Here is a 20,317-nt window from a genome sequence, read left to right on the forward strand (position 1 = left end):
TGACTTTCTTGGTCTGTGGAAGTGAATACGACCTTGACATCTGTTCTTTCCAAGCAGATCTTTTGTATCCCACCTCTTCACGAATCCTGCAGGCAATTGCACTGTATCAGTGCTTCCTATTGTCTTCCACACTTCCCCAGCACTTTGTGTGAGTTTCTGACCCTATCCTCGTTCACTAAAACAAGAGATACTCCTGCTGCTTGCTTCTGTTTGTTTGACTCTGTAAGCTGATTGCTGAATAAGGAGTAAACAGCACAAATGAGGAAGTCAATTTGACTTAAAGTAACATCAATTCAAGGCTGTTGTTCTCTGTGCTCTCCTCACAATGAAGTTACACTGAATCACACTAACTAGCATCTGTGGGGACCTCTTTGGATTCAGTGTGGGGAGCACTTCTAGGGTCATCTCTGGACATTAGTTACTTCTAAAACTCTTTTGATAAGATTTTAGACCTTAAGAATCATCTTAAGAAAATGATAGTTATTTTGAGATACTTCAAAACAAAAGTTCTTCCTGATGTGAAATTATATTACCGTAAGTCTTCCCTTACTGTCATTTTCACCACTTTCTAACACTGTTGGAGAGATTTAAAGCTATTCTCTTGGCTTTAGAATCTCAGACTGAGTTGAAAAATGAAATGTGTTAAATCTGCGCTTGCTACATTATAAAAACATACTTATTTTGGAATTCCATCGTTGCTAGGGTAACACACAATCTGTAGTCTTTAACTGGATATATCCATCACCATTCATGTGTCAGAATGATTTGCTAATGATTATGACCCTTGGTACCTTCATCATTATACACCTCACCGCAATGTGAAGAGCATTCCTCCTTGTATCACTCATTTTCTGCTGAAAACAGTAGTACTATAGTAGAACATTGTGTTTGTCTCTTCCTATGGAAGTGGTCTGCTGACAGGCCTGGAAAAGACTGAGGAGCAACTTCAGTTTTGTCTGCAGAGAGCCCAGGTGTGCACAGAAGCCAGGATCTAACATTGCCATCCTCTTGGCACAGGTCTAGCGTGCAGACCTCGGATGGCTTTCTTGCCCTGAGACCAGCTGGTACAGCATGGCTTGTAGTAAAACTCTTATCTCTGAGACAGAGCAGCCGTGTTCAAGCTTCCTACTGGGAATGATCCATGACCAGTGTTAATTCCTGAACCATGCCTTGGCAGTGTATTGGAGAGTTGTAGTTAGCTTGAGCCAAAACTCTGCAGAGACTGTGAACAATTTAAAACAATATAGACAGTCACAGGACAGTGCTCAGGCCCATGTGCTGATGCTGTTTGGTTTGCGAGTGCAGATGAAAGCATTGTTTCTGAGCAACCTTTCCAACATGTCACCGTTTCTTCTGGGGAGATGGCGTCTTGGATCTGTATCAATGCACACTTCACACCTGCTCACCATGCATCCCTGCACTCATCACACATGGAGATGCATAAAACCAGTTTCTGCAGCACTTCAATTAGACATAATAGCTAGCTGCAGATTAAATGATGTATTGGGATTGTTGCAAGCAAGACTAATTTAGAGAGACTGTGCTCTTACTACAAGAGAAATACAATTTATTTGTGAAAACAAGGAGAAGTTGCCATTCACCTCTCATGCTTTTCTGATGTTTGGATCTTGTCGCACACATGTTGTGATATCCACAGGTCCTGCCAAGCAAAGTCTCAGCATGTATTCTGATCATCTGGAAGCCATTGTACAGATGAGGTTTTGTATCATTGTGCAGTTTCTTCCTTTTTTATTCCCTCCTGTGTCTCATCCATAAATTATTGCCTTCTCATTGGTTCTTCACACACAGTGTGATTTCTGGTGCTCTGTTGTTATTAGTTAATACCATGTCAGCAAACATGTTTGAATTATTTTATTCAGGAAATAGACTTGGTAAGTGTGATTTTGCTTTCCCTAAGCCTCGCCACTGGCCTTGGGTGGAGGTCAAGGGGAGGAACACTGCTACAGGTATATTCTGGGACACCTTGCCACCAATACTTTGCAGCATAATAAATTTGAAGATAAACATGCAAAAATTATTTTCTTTGAGATCTTACAGATCCTGGAATTGACTGCTTATGATTGCTTTTGGAAACCTCACCTCTCTCTACATCTGGACCAACAAGCAGTAACAGGCTGATGTTTTGGGGCAGTCTTACCCACTTTGCTCCAGAAGGAAAGCATTGTTACTGCCTACTGTACTGTCTGAGGCCCAACACACTCTATGCCAAAGAAGAAATTCTTAGATTACCGCACAGAGAAGGCTCACAGAAAGTGCATTTGTAATTCTTCAGCTCTCTGAATTCTTCCCAGTTCACTGGGAAGAACATGGAAGTATTTTCAGATTTTTACTGCTGAAAACACTTTTTGTTCTTGTGCCCACACATATCTGATAGAACTATGCTTCTGTTTCCTTTAGATGCCTTTTTAGCTAATGTACCGCATTACACATACTGTTGGAAAAGAAAATTAAAAGCAGATTCCTCTTCAAACCTATTTGTACTTCTCTGCATTAATTTGCAGGACTGACAAAAATCGCACTGTATGGGTATTTTCCACTGGTTTTGCATATAATCTGCTATATTAAATTTTGATTGAGGTTATCTGTCCAATTTGTAGGCCCATGTGTGCAAATCAAAAGCACTAAGTATTGTGTCTGGCTAACAGCCAGAAAGTCTGAATCACAATCAGTAGAAAACACAAAAGAAATTTCCCAGTATCAGTAAGGAGGAAATCAGATGCATTACAGGGCTTTGTCCATTTCTTCTGTGATTCTTCAGTATTAAGAAAACTTGAGGCTGAACAGCATCATTCCAGTTCATGGAAATTTTTTTGTATGTAGAAACCAATATAAAAAAAAATAGATATTATTTATCTCAGAAGGTACTTTGATCATTGGAAGGCTTTCCTGGCTTTCAGAACCAACAGAGGCTGTGTGAACCTTGAAAAATCAGCTTCAAGGTCTTTTATCAAGCTGTAATGGTTCAAAAAAGAAAATGTGTTTTTCATGTTCATACCTAATCGGGTCTCCCAGACACTTACTTTCTATGCAGAGATGACACTGAGAGTATTATTCTTATTTTATGCTTACACTATAGTGATGCAAATGAGGATCTGAATTTACCTGTCAGATAGTCTACAGTACAGTCCTGGCACTAATGTGAACTATGCAATGGGGTTCAGGTCACATCATCGTGCCACCCATCCGATTTACTTTGGTTGTATCTATTCTTGTGGTGTCAGTACTACAGAGTACATGGACATCTGTGGGAGGACTGTGGCTGTGGAGCTATGAAGACAGGAGACAGTGACGCAAGCACTACAGCTGGCAAAACAGGGACCCTCCTGCCAGTCCTTGCACCAGTGCCCATGTCAACTATGGCTCTCTATGTACCAAATTAATCCGTTGTATGGGCCTACTAATTTCAAATGAAGGCTTCTGAAATTTTTTGATACGCAGGATTAATTGTCAAGCTGCAGAAGATCTGCAACCGAGACCCTTTTAGTAAAGAAAATTCAAAAACCTGCCCCTGCCTTTGGCCGTTTGGAGAGAAATTAGCAATCACATTAAATTAGAGAAACAGCCTAGGAAGTTCCTGTTAAACTACTTCTCTCTCACTTCCTCTCCTCTGTGTTATGGTCCAGATGAGAAGATATCTTGCTGACTCAGTGGATGAATCAGTGCAGTGGCTCTGGAGTGACCAGCACACCAGCAGAAATGGTGTGAGCAAGAGGGAGAGAGCTGTAGGGCAGAATGGCTCAACTAGAGCGAGCAGCTTTAAAACAGCACCATGTGCGGCTGGCTACAGTAACCACTTGTGTACCAGAAGGCATCTAGCAGCCTGGAGAGAAAGTACCGCCACCTGACCACACAACCTCTCTCCTTCAGCATAAAAGTTTATCAGTCTTTGCTGCTGTTATGTTCCTAGGAACCTTGTGGGGACCAGAAGTTCCTTTCTCATTAACCACATTATCTCACCTTACTTCAGCCAGTTAGGTTTGCTTGGCAGGCTTGCAATTTCTTCTGTAAGTTTCCCCATGGAAGACCATCTCTTTTTATTTGCAGTTTTGCTGCAAACAATGCAATTTAGCTGCAGATCTTCATGTTGCCTATATTCTACTTGACTTGAAACTGTTCCCTGCGCTTTGCCGATTGTCAGCATGTAGCAGGTGAGAGTGTATCAGCAGACAGATGTAGGGGTGCGTGTCCTCTCTGGACTCTGCAATAAAGACTTGTGCAGGGATTACTGCATTCCTATACTGCATCATGTTAATTACATAGTGCTGTTGATTAAGTTAAGGAGCCCTATGCAGCAGGGTTAAATTCAGTCTAATAAATGTGTTAAACAGAAACCAAACAATTGACTTCATGCATGCTCAAGAAACTGAGTGGCAAAGTGGGGAACAGAGAGAGATGGAGAAAAAATGGAAGGATGAGAACAAGAGGTGGAATATGAAGCAGAGCAGAAAGGGACAGGCAGAAGAGCTGCAGAGACCAACACGGATATAGGTTAGCATAAGAAGAAAATAAAAAGAAAAATAGCTGTGATGAAGCATACTAGGTGCTGGGATATCAGATACCAGTAACAGCCAGACAAGTTCTTGGGCATCCAGATTTCAAAACATACTGATTTTCAAGGATTTGTCTTTAAATCCTGAAAACATTTTAAAAAGGTTTGAGAGTCCCAAGTAAGCATATGTGTATACATGTACATAAGAAATAATGTAGCTGATCTGAGAAATTACACTATTTATCCTGGTAAAATATAGGCATCATTTTTAGTGGGAAATTTAATCCCCAAAACTGGGACTTCTGCAGGTTTTTGTGGCTACAAAATACTTATAGATTGCTTGCATGAAAAATCTACGTTCAGTGCTCACAGTAAGATTAGTATATGTCATCTGAAGAGACAGAACAATAATTATTTTCACAGATAGTTTTTTTCTGGAATAAAATATATGAGTGCTTGGCAATATTACTAACAACAAACTTTAAAGCATTAGCAAAACAGGCTGGTTTTAATAAAGATTTAAAAACTACCAACAACTCATAGAATTCTCCCTGTGCACTACTTTTTTCAGACACACTTTTTCACTTAAATGAAAAGTCTTCAAAAAAATCTATATTGCATATGAAATTTAAGCACAAAAGTTAGCTGGTGACATATTATTTTACTTACGGCAGCTACAATCAATACAACCAAGGCTCAAAGCAAAGTTTTATGGCTATTTTATAAACTTAGGAATGTATTCTGGGAATTTATAATGGAAAAATTGACTCAACCTGTATTTAAGGAATAAATAGGGCAAGTCCTATTATGGGGTGTAGTCAAAAATGTCTGTGCTACTTCTGCAGAGTTATAGGTATGGCTTGGTCATAGGGAGAGTCGAGGTGGTATTAGGGAGAGGCAAAATGTGGCTGGTGTGTTTGAGATCTTCCCCCCCACCCCCCCCATGCATGAAACCTTTAAGTACTTAGGGTGATACTCTCAAAAGTATTGTGGTACCCATTTGTCTGTGAAAGGAGTACTTTAGATGCTTAAGTGCCTTTGAAAGCATGGTTGTCAGTGGTCAAATTGACAGGATTTAATGTGGAAAAAATAATTTTCATTCTCATTAAAAGTGTTTACCATGTTGCTTGTTCATAAGGTGGCTGCATTTGTCCCCAAAAGATAATAAAAAATAAGGGTAAAACCATGATGCCTTACTGTCTAAAATAATTGCTGATTATTATATAGAAGGGTCTTACTGACACTCGATTTTATGGGGAGTCAAGCTCCTGAAGTCTAGCAGCTGTAGGAGGATTTTGGCTTTGGTTTTGGTGTGGATTTTTTTTTTTTTATTGTGTCTCTAATCCTCAGAGCTGCAATGAAAAGTTTAAAAATATGACTGGAGGATCAAAGGTCATATTGGGCATCTTAGAGGATCAAAGGAGAAAATTAAGAATAACCCCACATTGTGCTATTACTGAAGTTATAAATATGCTTAAGGCAATATCGTGATGGGAGGGTGACTGATTCAGGGGGGTCTTTTAGGTTTGGGAGTTTCGTCATACTGCTTCTATCTTAATTCCTGAAACTTTTTTTACATGATCCACCATTATTCGTATGAATAATCGACAAGACAAAAAGGAATGAATTTAGATTTTAAACACTAAATGTAGAAAATTAATTATAATATTGTAGGAAACAATCCTGCATGAATAAGAGAATGGATTATATATGGTAGATCTTATTCCACCTCAAATGTTTGTTAATTTAATAAAGAACACCCAGGAGATCTGCTTGCTTATGTTACTTAGTGCTAAAATAGTTCTAAAGAAATTCTACCTTGTTTTTCCCTTATTTTTTAACTTTCAAGACTATACTAGCAATGAAAAATGTCATGACAGTTTTTTGGTAGACACATTTATTAGTAATTTTCTCATTTCTCAATTCCAGGGACCAGTCATTCCCATACCCCTTAGCAGCAGCACTTCATTGGTAGAAGAGCGTATATAAATGCAGGGGGAAAGCAGGTGTTACAGACCCACTCCTCTTTTTTTGGTTTTGGTGTCTTTTTTTGGGAGGATCGCTGGCTGCCCCAAGCACTCTTTACTGTTTGGGGAATTCTGCTTCCTCTGTCCATGTGCCACTAATATCCCTTTCCAATCCGGTGACAATATTGTCAACCCCTGCAGTCTCGTTTCTGCGTTTGTTTCCTTCCATGATGTCCTGTAGGAACCTATAGGACAGTTATATATGTAACATTAAAGCAGAAGGTTCGTATTTGTATTTGATTCTGTATGGTTTTAGAGAAGTTGCTACAGACTTTATGCCTGAACTTCCTTTGCATCTGTTAAACCCTGAGACTTCTGTAAGAAGGGAAATAGGCCTGAATTCTTGTATTTCTTGGAGAGAGCCATCCCATTCCTATATTTTTTCCAGAAGATAAGATTTTAATGGAAAACACTTCCGCTTCTCCCCTCAATGCTTATAAACCATTGGTTTATAGACTCCTATAAGATTTGTTAGAGGTAATATGGTGTAGGCTCAGCTGTGCATACATGCACAGCTTTGAACCCAGTGAAAATCTGTGTTTAAGTGATGTGATCAAAAGTCTGGGGCTGTGATGGCCTTGGTCTGAATGTCAAATTCAGACAGTGTAAGATGGTGCAGAGATTGTCAAGGGAAGAAGAGTCACTTCTAAACCAAAAACCTCCTATTTTGATCCAGAATGTATGTTTGTTATGAAAACCACTTGCTGTTTTAAAGCAAAGGCACCTCTCCCTTTGCTGTCCAAACCTCTCAGCCCTGAAAGCCTGCCGGGCAGCAGGGGTGGCATGGGCATGGCTTTGCGCCCCGCCGCCGGTGCAGCCACAGGTGACGCGGGTTTGAAAGCTCTTCATTTTCTGATCCCCTGTAACGCCGACAGCGCTTGCCCGCGGGGTGTGAGCCGCCTCTCTCACCCGGCTGAATTGCATTCGCGTTTGAAGGCTCTTTGGAGGGAGGGAGCGGAAAAATCACTGTTCAGGGGTGGACTGGGGCCCTCCAGGACTTGGCACAAGTTCCCCGGCAGCCCGGGGAGGGGCAGCCCCGACGGTCCCCGGCGGAGCGAGCCTAGCCGTGCCGCTGGGCCGCTGCCCGTGCCCAGCGCCGTCCCTGGGGCCGTTGCCCGTGCCCAGCGCCGTCCGCCGGGCGGCGGGGCCGCTGCAGCCGCCGGGCCGGGCTGCGCAAAGCCGGCTGGCGCGGGGGTGCTGGTGGCCCGGAGCGCGGCGCGGTGGGAAGGGGCTGCCTGCGGGGGAAATAACCCTCCCGTAGGGCACCACCGGGAGAAACCCCGGGGGGAGGGAGGTGAGGAGTCAGCCTGTGAGGTCGGGAGGGACAGGAACCGCGCCGCTTTTGTGCGCCTTTGGTAAGGTGAAGGCCAGCCTTTTCGCCCACCCCCGTGCTCCAGCAGCCGGGGGGATGCGGGCACAGCCCCCGCACCCCCCCCATCGCCCCCCGAAGGGCTCGGCATGGCGGCCCGCACACGCGGAGGGGCGCGGGGGAAGGTTGTGTTGTGCTCGCCTTGCACTTCCTGGCGAGCGGCCGGGGCTCCCGGCGGCGCCCGACACCTCCCCCCGCCCCGGCCGGGCTCCCCGCGGGCTGCGCCGGGCACCGCTCCCCGCCGAGCCCCCCGCGGGGCATCCGCGCTCGCCCCGCCGCCCGGGCCGGCCCGGGCCGGCCCCCCGCCACCCCCGGCCTGCCAGCAGCCTCGCCCCAGCGCCTTCCCCTTTTCGGGATTTCGTGGCGTTTGGGTGTTTTTTCGTGTTGGAGTTGTTTGGGGTTTTTTTTCAGTTTCGGGGAGAGTGCGGCCGGGCTGGGCGAGGGGAAGGAAACTTTCTCACCCCCCCTCCCCAGGATGCTCCGGATATTTTTGAAAGGGCGGAAGAGTGAGAAAGCGAGCAGCGTTTGTAAGGGCATCTCATGCTCTTGAGAAGGTCCTCCCTGACACCTCGCTGCTGGGATTAAAGACTGGAGCTGGAGAAACTCCTCCCCTTCCCTCTGCTTCTCCACTCCCCACCCCCCCCCACCCCCCCCCACCCCCACCCCCCCATTTCCCAAGACTATTAAAAAAAAAAGAAAAGAAAAAAAGAAAATAAGGAGCCTGGAGTAACTGCGGCCGGTGGGACGGTGGGGAGACGTGGAAGAGGAGCTTCCTTTTCCAGATCCATCGCCCAGCACCACGCCTGAGTGAAGGGATGGGAAGCACTGCCATGGACAAGAAGAAGGATGCCTCCAGCAGCAGCAGCAGCAGCAGCAGCTGCAGCAGCAGCAGCAGCAGCAGGAAAACCTCCAGCCAGAAGAAACTTATGTTGCGAGTGCACATCCCCGTAAGTGGCTCCCTCCTCTTCCTCCGCTTGGGCAGCTGGCGTGGCTTGGGCGCTGGGGCATGTTTTTCTCTGACATATAGCGCTGGGAGAGGTGTTTTCTGCCGCTGAGGTCTGAAGTTTGGGGCATGCTGGGCTGGGGGGTGTAGCCGATGCAACAGGCAAGTCCTCTCCATGTGGGGTGGGTTGGAGCATGGGGTCTTCCCCTGGTCTCTGCCCCCCGTGCAGTGCTGGAGCTCAGGGTGCAGCGACCGTGGCACGGAGGAGCGAGGATAACTCCAGCTGCACCGCTGCTCCCCTGCCCCGGGCTGTGGGTTTGGTTCAGTATGGCTCATCCAGTTCACACACAGACTTGCAGCGTGGTTTAGTAAAAGGGCTGTTCACCCCCAAAAGCTGGTCTCAGCAGCCCCAGGTTTGGCTCTGGGAACTGTCCGTGTCCTGTGACTGAATCAGTGTTTAATCTGACTCTTCCCTCTCTCGAGACTAATCCACATCTGAATTTCCTAGCACCGGGGAGCTCGGGGCTCTCTCAGATTTGGACTCGAGCACTCTGTTTACTGCTGAAAGAGCAGGGACAGTTGTATTGCCTTGGTGGAGCAGACTAGTGAGCTAGGCAGTTTGTTCACGGACTGTTTTGTTTTGTGTATTGACATTGTAAAGAAACATGCAAGAAATTACAGTATGTAGATACAGAATAACCTCAGACCAAAAGTTTCTTTTTATTGCCAGTGAGTACTAAAAGGCTAGCTGGCTCTGGCTTCGGAATTTATATGCCTTTCAAAACTTTGGTTATTGTTTTTGTTTACTATTACGATGTTTTTGTTATCTATGTAACTATTTAGCTTTTTATTCTCAGTCCTGATACTCTTTTGGGTTTGGTGCTTCTGGCAAGAAATGACAGAGTCCCTGTATAGTTTTCTGTGAAAACTGGGTTTGGTTTTGTTTTTTATTTTTATTTTTTAATCTCTTTATGTAAGAGTGGGAAACAGTCCTACACATGTCTCTGCCAGCCTATCAGGGAGGAAAAAGATATTTCTGGTTCTAAGTTTTCCTTTTGTTTTATGGAAGAATAAGAAATCATAGCAAATTTATTAGGTGTCTTGAGTGTGTGGAATAAAATGGAGGAGGAATACATGGCTCTTCTGCGGATTTCATTTTTCTCTGGAGAGGAATGCAAGCCCAAGAGCCTAAGCCAAACTTCTGGAGCTCTTGTGTGCATTCAGTACTAGGAGAAATGGGTCTTGTTTGTGCTAACATGGGTGTCGCCTACACATTTGTGACTGGAGTTTTTAGGCAATAATCTTTGCCATGTTACCAGTAGTACTTCACAATAGAGATGCAAAATACACCACACCAAAGCACCACTCATCCTGCACACCTTATTCCTTTCCACCCTGTCTGCTGCATTGTCTCTGCCATTTCTTTCCATCGCTCCCCTCGCCCCCCCCCCCCCCCCCCGCCTCTGACTCAGTCTAGCCGGGAACTTCGGTGCAGCTGGATCTCCACCTCTGCTCCAAAAAGCTGCATTTTCTGCCTGCTGAAGAGCTGTAGCTGGTTTAGGAGATGCTGCAGTTGCTGCAGGTTTTTACACAATCCATCTGGTGCTTTTGAAATACCTTCTGACCACCAGATAACTCTGACCACACCAGTACTTGCAGCAATTTTGCTCATTTTATGGTTGTAAAGCTAAGGTAGAAAAAACGCCTGAGTACCTTGTTTGCACTTAAGCATTATTGACAGAGGAAGGCTAATGCTTTTTCTTAATTGCCTCCCTAAGCCCACAGACAAACTTTCTTCCTAAGTGTTGCCTTAGTTCTGTCTTGGATGGAACATCATTAATAGTGGGCCATATTTTTTCATGTTCATTAATATCTTGGCTTCTTTGCTGTGCAGTTTGTCATCTAGGTAGTGGTCCTTATCCAGATACAAGCCTGTAAACGCCTGATATGGCACTGAAGTTGACATGAGTTGTTCACCCAGCTGGAAGAAATTCAAGATTTATTTGGTAATGAGATAACACCTTCCATCTCTCTCTATCCCCAAAATATGATTCCCCTGTTCCATTCTGCATCTTTCTAGCATCCCTGACACGGACTATTGGGCCCAGTGTCTTTCAGGTTGTACTGACATTTTCGATGGTTTTCTGTAATCTGGCAGAGTTTAAATATGACCAGCTATAAGAACGAACATTTTTCTCATTCTCCTCATTTGACAGTGCAATCTGCATTTGAAAAGATCCATTTAGACTGTTTTTTTTTCTCTTTCATAACGTTTTCTTGGCTGTTGTTTTGAAGCATCATTCCTATTATTTCAGTGGTGCCTGTCAGTGTAGCTGTAGTTGTCAAGGGAGCTTTCACCAGACAGTAATTTTTATTTTGTTCATCCTCTTCTTTGTGTTGCTGTGAGATCATGTTTATTGCTGAGACATGTAATTCTTGCTCATTGAGATCTTCAAATTAGGAACAAGAGAAGGACTAAAAAGGTCTGAGTAGGAAGGGAGAGAGGAGTCAATTCTGAAAGAGAAAGCAGTGGGACAAAAAGGTACTGTTGCGATGCAGGCTGTCCTAAAATGTATTTATTAGTCATGTAGAAATTCTAACTGAAAAAGTAATGACAAATATTGTGGGGGGAAAAAAAAAAAAAGAAAGGATAACAATCCAAAATATGCTACAGTTAGGTTAGAGGATTGCAGAATAAGAGGTGTGCCTGAAAAGAAAGTTGTATGCTTTTATTCCTTCTCCCATAGATTTTTTTCTTTTTTTGGTTTACCTGTGACAGTGGGAAAAAATGGATCAATTGAAGAAAGCTGGTTTTGTGTCTTGCAACACTCCAGGGTATTTCTCAGGTACATCTTTCTCAAGCAAGAACAAGACATGATACAAAAAGCCTGGAAACACTCAATTTTCACCTTCTTTCTGTGCTCAGTCTCCTTTGGCACAAGTGGGTGGTGCCCAGCCCTTGCTTCTGGGAATAGCGGTAGACCACTAAGTTCCTGCCAGTTGGGTTTCCTAGCTGCTCTCAACTCGGCACTCAGTAGCCAAGAGTAAAGCGGGGGCCACTCTATTCTGTTAATGTGGCAGGGAAGTATTTGCTAAATTGCTGGACTGATTGGAAAAAGTTTTTGTTTTGTTGTTTTCTTTGTAAATACAGAACCGACTAAACCCTAGTAATTTAGATAGGCTATAATATAATTGCAGGAGCTTTTGTAAAGTAGAGGTCATATCAACCTCCATCTTTCCCAGCAGCATGTTCTGAAGTCTTGAAATTAGAGATGCCTAAATGGAAATTTCTGGTCCAAATATCTTTGAAAGCTGCTACAGATTTGAATAGAAACCTTTGCTCTCTGGATGCATCACATCCGTAATATGAAGACATTAGCGTTATAAAATTCCTTTTTAAGCCATTAGAAGTTAATGATTGGCCATTGCTTTGAACATTTTAAAAACTGTTCTAAGATGGGATGCAATTGTCTGCTGAGCAGGAGCTCACAGCAGTGAGATTGGTATGTTCTTTTGTCATCTTGCAAAATTGATCTATTCTAACGTTGTTACCGTTGTAATCCTGTTGCTGAAAAAAAAAAAAAAGGGAGAGTTTCTGCTCTTGCTTACTTTGAATTTCATCTGGGATTATTCAGTCAGTGCCAGCAAAGTTATGTTGTATTTACACTAGCACGACTGAGGGCAGGACCTGTCTCGAGAGCTTCACCATGGCAAGTGCCAAGCATCTGCTGGTCCCAGCAGGTAGAAATTGCAGAACCTTGCCACTTCCTTGGATTTTTCCCAAATATATCACAAGGTGACTTTTTATTCAAAAGAACAAAGAGATTTTTTCACAAGGATGACAAAAATAACATCTGCAAATGAATATAAAAACATCTTTCAGTTCAGTGAAGTGGCTGTTGCCTCTGGTACTTCAACCCTGACAGCAGAGTTGATGCATTAGAAGCATGCTCTTGGAGATCATGATCCTTTATTTTCAATGTCACACAAACACCTCTGCACGCTTTCTCCCATCTCTTTGTCAACTTCTGTGATTTTGAACAGACCCCTCAATGTGCAGATTTATAGCTGTTTCCAGGCCTGTTGTTATGTTGGGATGCCAGGCTGAAACATCAGATGGCTTAAATATTTCTAACCTGATAGATGACAGTGATGTTCTGACAGCTAGTGTTGGCTTGGGCTCTGCCCCTCCATCTTGCTTTCCACATTTGCAAAGTCATTAATGGCTGCATGCCTAAGAAATCACTGTGAAATGATTTTGTTCTGACACAGTTTTTGCAGGGTGCTTCTTGTCTCCCAGTAATTGCTGGGTGGGCTGATAAGAACAGCACTTCAGTTTAGGGATCACTTTAGGAAGCTGTAGATGAGGAATAAATTGGTTGATTCTTTCAAAGAAGGTGAGGGAATCAGCTTCCAGTGTGATCTAGGCATGAAAAAAATGTTTGTTTTCTTGGGAAAAGGAGGTGGGGGGAGAGCGAGACAGAGGAGAGAGAAGTATTTCACTAGAATTAAATCTGCAGCTGTCCTCCTCCTTGCTATCATAGGGCAGACTGAGTTGTCCTGAGCCTCTGTGGCCTTGAAGTTTAAATTTGGATTCCTCCCTAAAGGGCTGATATATTAAGGATCCGGAAGGGCAAGGAGTACTTGCTCAGGAGTGTTGAGATTGCACTTTGAATCTATCTGAAGGAAAAAAAGAAAGGATTCAAGTTTACAGTCATAATAGCTGCTGCTGTAATTAGGGACGTTCTTAGTCTTTTTTTTTTGTTTTGTTTTAAAGCATGAGACAAACTAATCATCAGCTTATTGAAAAGTACTGCTTCTTTAAAATATCACTTCTTTGGGTAGGAGATTCTGCTCCTAAATGGTCTCATCCAACCTCCTTTGTATATACCTGTGAGCCTGTGAGGACTGTTGGCTCAGAGGAATGTGAGTTTGCTTGGAGGAATAAGTCATGAATGTGGAAGGAACCTCACAGAAATGTGGATGGTGAGACTTACGGCCTCAGGGAAGGTTACTCACATCGTGCTCATATTGGGGGAATTACTGAAACAGAAGAAAATTGCATGCTTCTAGAGGGATCAAGAGTGAAGTGGAAGGTAGTGGTCTCCACCTGGGAGGTTACAGTGCCTGTTCACAGACCTGCACCACAGTGCATTCAAGGGAGCTGTTCAGTTGTGACTGAAAGCAGAATTTGACTCTGAAGACAGGATTCAACAATCATTTTGTTGATGATGTATGGACAGTCATCGAAGTAGGTTGGTGTGCCTGTCTGCTGGTTTGGCAGGGCTAACGGGAGTAGAAAGGAGCTAAAACTGTGTCACCATGGTGGTTGGTAGACCAAATTATGGACATTCATGTTGAGTAAGTACCACATATAATCCTCATCCCTTTGAAGAAGAGGTGAATTTATATCAAAAGGCATCGCATGCATAGGGACTAATGAAAGAAGAGAAATGAAGCATCAAGGAAGACATTGGTGGCAGACAGGAGATGTCACAGAATATGTCTGTCTGGCATAGAAACAGCGCCTTAGTGGGCTAGGTTACCCTAAACCGATCATCACGCTTTGACAATTAGTCTGCTTTCAGGGCCTGATCTAGTTGCAGAGGACTGCTGTCTTAATTTTCTGTAGACACTGGAGAAAGTGTTATGGCCTAACAAATACGGAGAGTTGTGCATGTCTTCAAAGACAAAAAGAAAAAGCAGCTTGAATGTATCTTGGATGGAGTATGTTTTTTCTCCTGGAAAGGAGAACTTAGGTATACACATAAATATAAGATGCCATCAATAAATATAAAGTATTATTGTTGGGTTGGTGATGCAGTGCTATGCTAGTAGTGAACGATTTCTAGTATTAGCAGTGAGTTGAAACAGTGATGTATATGACAATTTCTGCAGCAGAATGCTTTTTGTGTTTATTCTTTAGGTAGTTGTAGAAACTGGAGCATAATGCTTCAGTTTAGTGTTTGCTTCTGTAATACTGTCTCTCTTAAATTGCTTGCATATAACTACATATGGAATCTTTAAAGCATGAAAGCATTATTTACACAGTAGAGAACCAAAACATAACATGGTAGTTCAGTTTTTGACATTGAGGATTCATAGAATGGTACATAGCGTGCTTTAAATTTTCGTATAATTTAGCATGACAGTAAATTACATTATGTAGGCATGACTTAGTAGGATGCATAGCCAATGCATTGCAGTACGTGTTTCATGGTTGTCATTTATATCACACACCATGATTGTTCAGACCTTTATGGTCATTATTGCAAAGGGTGCCTGTGACCCTCTGCTCCAAAACAAGAACCTATGTCATAAGCTGAAGACTTAATCTATTTTTGCAATCAGGGTGATAGAGCTATATGCCTTTTTTAAGTTGCTGGAGAACACATTAATTGATCTGGATTTTCATTAGGAAGAAGCATGTGCATCATAAGCATTATCTGTCATGTTATGAAGCCTTTATCATCATTTATTCACAACAGGCATTGTGCATTTTGCGGTTACCTTTTCAGTCAGTAATACTGCTGGAACAATGAAAATAAGAAAATACTCTCCTTCTGCAAGCTGAAGAAAGAAAAACTGTCTGAGTGGTCAGAGTACTGTCTTGCAGCACTACGAATCACAGGATTTTCCTGCTCAATTGTAGACTTACTAGTGGTCTTTTATGAATGACTGAAGTTCGGATCTGGTTTGTGGAAGTTACATGCCTGTTGATTCCTTTAGAAAAGTTTGGAAACACATTTTCCATGGAATTAGAGAAATCAATACTTGGTGAGCCAGATTAGGGGTAACATTTGAATCCAAGCATGAAGAAACATTTCAATGAAGGCAAGCTGTCCATAGAAGAGGTATAGTTGTAAGAATATGATGGATTAAACAGGTGCCATTAACATTGCCTATAGCCTGCCTAGTGGAAGAAATGGATTGTTACCTGCATGCCACTTATTTTTAATGGATCTACATGGAAACTGGGAAAGACATCTAGAATTATGCACAGAATACTGAAGTGTGTCACAATGACTTATGTTTTTGCTACCTAGCCATAATCATTGACAAATTTCCACAGATTCAGGACTGTTCTATGCCTTTACATAGTTCTGCATTTAATATGTTTGCTAAGCCTGTGTTGCCTTGCATTTGATGATGTGGCCTTTAAAAGGTATAACTTCTAAGAAGTGTTTTTAAAGAATTGTGGAATAGTTGAGGTTGGAAGAGACCTCTGGAGATTGTCTAGTCCAATCCTTCTGCTGACCGGTCACTGCAGTCAGCTACAGCAGGTTGCTCAGAACTGTGTCCTATCAGATTTTTAATATCACCAAGGATGGAGATTGCACAGTTTCATTGCTCTGAAGGAATGCATTTGGGCAAGTGAGAGCTCCTTGAGAGTAAATATAGTTCAGCCACTACACAGGCACATTGAATTTAACTCTACAGTTGGCTGGATCTTGTCCCAGAAGCATAGAGTCCATGTGGGGAATGAAGCTGGATTTGATTGTGTAGTGTAGAGACTTTGAGAAAAGCAGGCTCTGAGATAGGAGTTGAAACTGGAGGCACAATAGTGCCAACGAGGCTTGTGGAAGAAAGGGATGGTAAGGAAGAGATAAAAAAAGGTGCTTAGTCAGTGTTATCACAATACGTATGGGAGTTTACCAGCTTCTCAGTAGAGCATTGCATCTTCTGGAATGTGGTTTTCATCATGCGTTGTCATTCCTTCTGTATAAATTAATTAGAGGGGGATTTGCTGTTACTGAGTATTAATCATGGCTTCTATGTTGGAAGTGTGATCTAAACCAAGAGGCATGAGGAAGGATGTTCGGGGTTAAGAGCACTAAATCATCGCCTAGCTGCCTGAATCTCTGTCTGGTGTATTGCCTGAGGTTGGGCAGAGAAGAGTCCTTGACGTAAGCTTTGCATTTCTGAATGGCTGAAGCTTGAAGTCCACAAAGAATAAACTTTTGAAGTATCACTGTGCCACACTGAAACACTGAAACATCTTAAGGGATGTTCTTTCCATCCATGACTGAATGCTGTTGAACTAGATGTCTATGCATGCATAAGGATCCATATGTTAGTAAGTCAAATTCTCTGAAGCATTTAAAGCCTTGATAGATGTTATAGACTGGAGGCAGGTGAGAGGAAATGACATTGTCCCTGCAGTACTGATATTCAAGTAGGTGGCTGGAGTTTAAGCAACTTGCCCCATGTTGTGCAGGAGTGTGACAACTGGACTCATGAAGTCTTGAGACCTAGTTCACTTTTCTTAACCTTAAGCCCCATCTTTTTCCTGTGGTATTTGTCCCATAAAGATCCATGTGCAAGCTCAACCTAAGTCAGCAATGGTGGAAAGTGGTTTTCCTTTTGCTTTTTGAAAGTAAGTGTGATGTGAAAGGATTCCAGTCTAATGTCTACAGACAGTCATGCAGTGTTCTAAAATAACACTGGTAGGGACTCTTTGGCAGACTGATCAGGAGGACCAAGGACTGAGTATATTAGATAACTTAGGGGAGACTATTAACTTCCAGCATCCAAAGTGGTACTTCAGTGAGCGTGCCTAATTATCACACCCTCCATGTGGTTCATGTGGTTGTTGAACGTTGTGAAATGTTAGTCTTTTTGTTTGTTTGTTTTGGATAGCTGATGGCACATCAGTTGTAGGGTTCTTGAAACAAGGCATCTACAGCCATTTAGCATGTTGTCATGTATAAACTAAAGCAGATGGGGTTTCAGACATCTGAAATAGCACTTTACCAGCCATGTTCATCTTACAGCACCCTCCAAAGAGTTTGCAGGCATCCTGTCTCCATTCCAGCACTCCACTGACTTGTCTTTCCAGTTTTTGGAGCTGGGCATTCCCCGGTACTGCTGCTAGCTAGTGCAGGAGAGAGACTACTAGCATGGTCTCAAACACTATCTTCTTGGATACTCCTTCCGCTAATGCTAGATCAACTCTACAGTTTTATGGGAAAATGGAGAGCTTCTGCCATCTGAGAAGTTGAGCCAACATTATTCATAACCATAAGATTTATAGCCTGAAATGAATGGGAGGTAGAAGATGTTATTCAGCTGTTCCTTTACCCTTTTATTTAGCTAGTTGGTGTTAAAGGTAAATACTAATTTAATAGACTTCTTTTAGTTGGGTGACAATTAATTATACATTTTCCTTATATTTTTTATGTTTTTGAGAATGACTGTACATGCTCTAAGCTATGCAGAGGCAGGAGGGTACATGCCAGCATTCTTCTTTATAAAGCAATACCAGTAATGCAAAAACTGCAATTACTTCAATTATTTTTTCTGTATTGTGTACTTCAGAGTTCTGGCTCCTTTCACTGTGGCAGACCTGTGGAGGCATCATCAGCTGGCATGCAAAAGTCACTGTTAAATGAACTCTTTTGATTTTCAGCTGTAAAACACTGAAGTCAATAAAAGAGGAAAAATGCCTTACTTACCCATGTACAATAGCGAGCTAGTCTCCATTACTTAGTAAGACAAAAATGTTTTTCACCCAGTATTTATCAGCTGGCCTATGCACCTCAACCAATAGTTACCAAGGCAGAGCAAGCTGCTATTCACCCGTTGGCTTTATTAACAGACTATATGCATCCTCCCATCCCACCGTAATGCTGAATAAAATACACTACCTTACCGTGCCTTCTTAGTTAGCCACCAGATTTTATTTTCATGGTATTCATTGTCAGATAAAATGAGTGGTAACTTGGTAAGCCTTGGTAACTCATTCCCTTTTGATGTCCATCTGTCTATAATCCGAGATCCAGAAATCAGAGACCAACAGATGACTCAAGTTGGCTTGAAATGCCATTCACAAGATTAATTCTTGAGGAAAAAAGATGCTAAGAAGCCTAGTAGTTCAGTAGGATGGGATTTTAAAAAGAATTTAGGCACATTAGATCCCTTTGCAGTATTTGAAGATCCTATTAATTTAGCATCAGGATGTCCTTAAATACATTTGAAAATCAAGCTTTACGTCTTTCAAGCTTTCAAGATGCCATCTTCCCTCTCTGCTATTTATACCTGTATTATGAACCAGAAACTGATTTTCCTACTTGTCCACTCCCAATAACATTCTCTTTCACCGATTGCTAAAATGGAAAAAAACCCAACAACCAACCAAAAACCCCCAAGCCAGATGCTTGTTTTTGATGAAACAGAGATTGAAAGTAATACTAGGAACTAATTTGGGAAGACATAAATAGCAGCTGTTCTCTTGATGATAAAGACTGAAACTAATACTGATACTTTGTGCAGTGCAATCCGTTGTGAGACATGATAAAGTCTATGTACAACCTTACATTGGACTGAGAGTGACTAAGTATTATATACGATAAAGAATTCAAAAGGAAATTCCTTTTCTTTTCAACTTTTAAATGTAACTTGAGAAAAAGATGCAATCATTTAAAATTTGAGAGGATTTTTGATTTATATATTTTTTACTTGGCTAAACTTTTAAAGTTTTGTGAACTACTGTAGGCATTTAATGTGTTTAGACTCACTGTGGATCGTTATTTCAAATTTACTTTCAAATATGACTGTTTTCAAAGGAAAAATATGTTTTACTGCCATAATCTGCATATACTTTTTTTCAGCGTGTTTATGAAGCAAAGATATTTGAGTTTAAAGGTATTTTGAGTTCTGCAAGGCACTGTCAATATTGCTTTGTGAGCTGCTGCTTGTTGAACTCACTGGAGAGAAATGGGAGGACACAGAGGAGCTAGCTCCTCAGGTCGTGAGGTGGGTTAACCAACTTAGTCTTTGAATTTTCACTATACGTATCAGCTGTAAAACAAGCTTTTAGCCTTGACTGTACTTGGGTTGAAGTAACTGAGGAAGAGGCACGCATGTAAAAGCGAAGGTTAGTAATATCAATGGCAGTTTAATGGATGAGAGTTGGAACACACAGGCTGAACATCTGGGGACATATGTCGGGGGATCACCTTCTCATGAAGGAACAGCAAAATCTAATTTCTCTGGACTTTAGCAACAAAATGAGAGGAAATATTAAGTATACACTCTAAGGGAACATCCATTTTCAGAGAAGATATTTCTAAGAGTTCAATTGCAGAGAGCAATAGGTACCTTTGATTATGTTTTATGGTTTTGAATGTTCTGTGCACTTGACTAGGTTAATTTAAAAAACATGTAAAGACACAAGTGCAAAGCCTGTGTGTGTGAGGGGAAACAGCCCTGTGTACAGCTGTTTACTATAAGCTGAATACATTCAGTGTGTATGTACAAGCTGGCAAATTGCTCATGTTGCAGAGAAATTAACTGCGATGGAAAATGCAGTAGACAATTAATTCAGGAAAAAAAACCACATTATGAATATGCTTCTGCCTGATGTTAAAACATCTGGATTTAGTTTCTAGCTGTAATAAGATTGGTTTTGATTTCGTATCCTGTGTTTTAATGTCACAAAGCAAACAGAACAACGGGCTGACTTTGTA

At 42.2% G+C, this 20,317-nt stretch overlaps 1 protein-coding gene across 2 annotated transcripts in view; it reads left to right on the forward strand.

Moving 5' to 3' along the window:
• The first annotated feature begins 7,689 nt into the window (after positions 1-7,689).
• The window catches only part of PRKAG2 (protein kinase AMP-activated non-catalytic subunit gamma 2), a 223,515-nt gene continuing 210,887 nt past the window's right edge, over positions 7,690-20,317 (forward strand). The window contains exon 1 of one of the 2 annotated variants that reach the window (XM_055803360.1): positions 7,690-8,853. In XM_055803360.1, the coding sequence (XP_055659335.1) occupies positions 8,722-8,853 (132 nt within the window). In that variant the 5' untranslated portion in view covers positions 7,690-8,721. The remainder of the gene's footprint in view (positions 8,854-20,317) is intronic. The other variant, XM_055803362.1, reaches the window with a different exon arrangement.

This window comes from Falco peregrinus, chromosome 5 (assembly GCF_023634155.1).
Source record: "Falco peregrinus isolate bFalPer1 chromosome 5, bFalPer1.pri, whole genome shotgun sequence".
In the NCBI taxonomy this organism is placed as follows: Eukaryota; Metazoa; Chordata; class Aves; order Falconiformes; family Falconidae; genus Falco; species Falco peregrinus.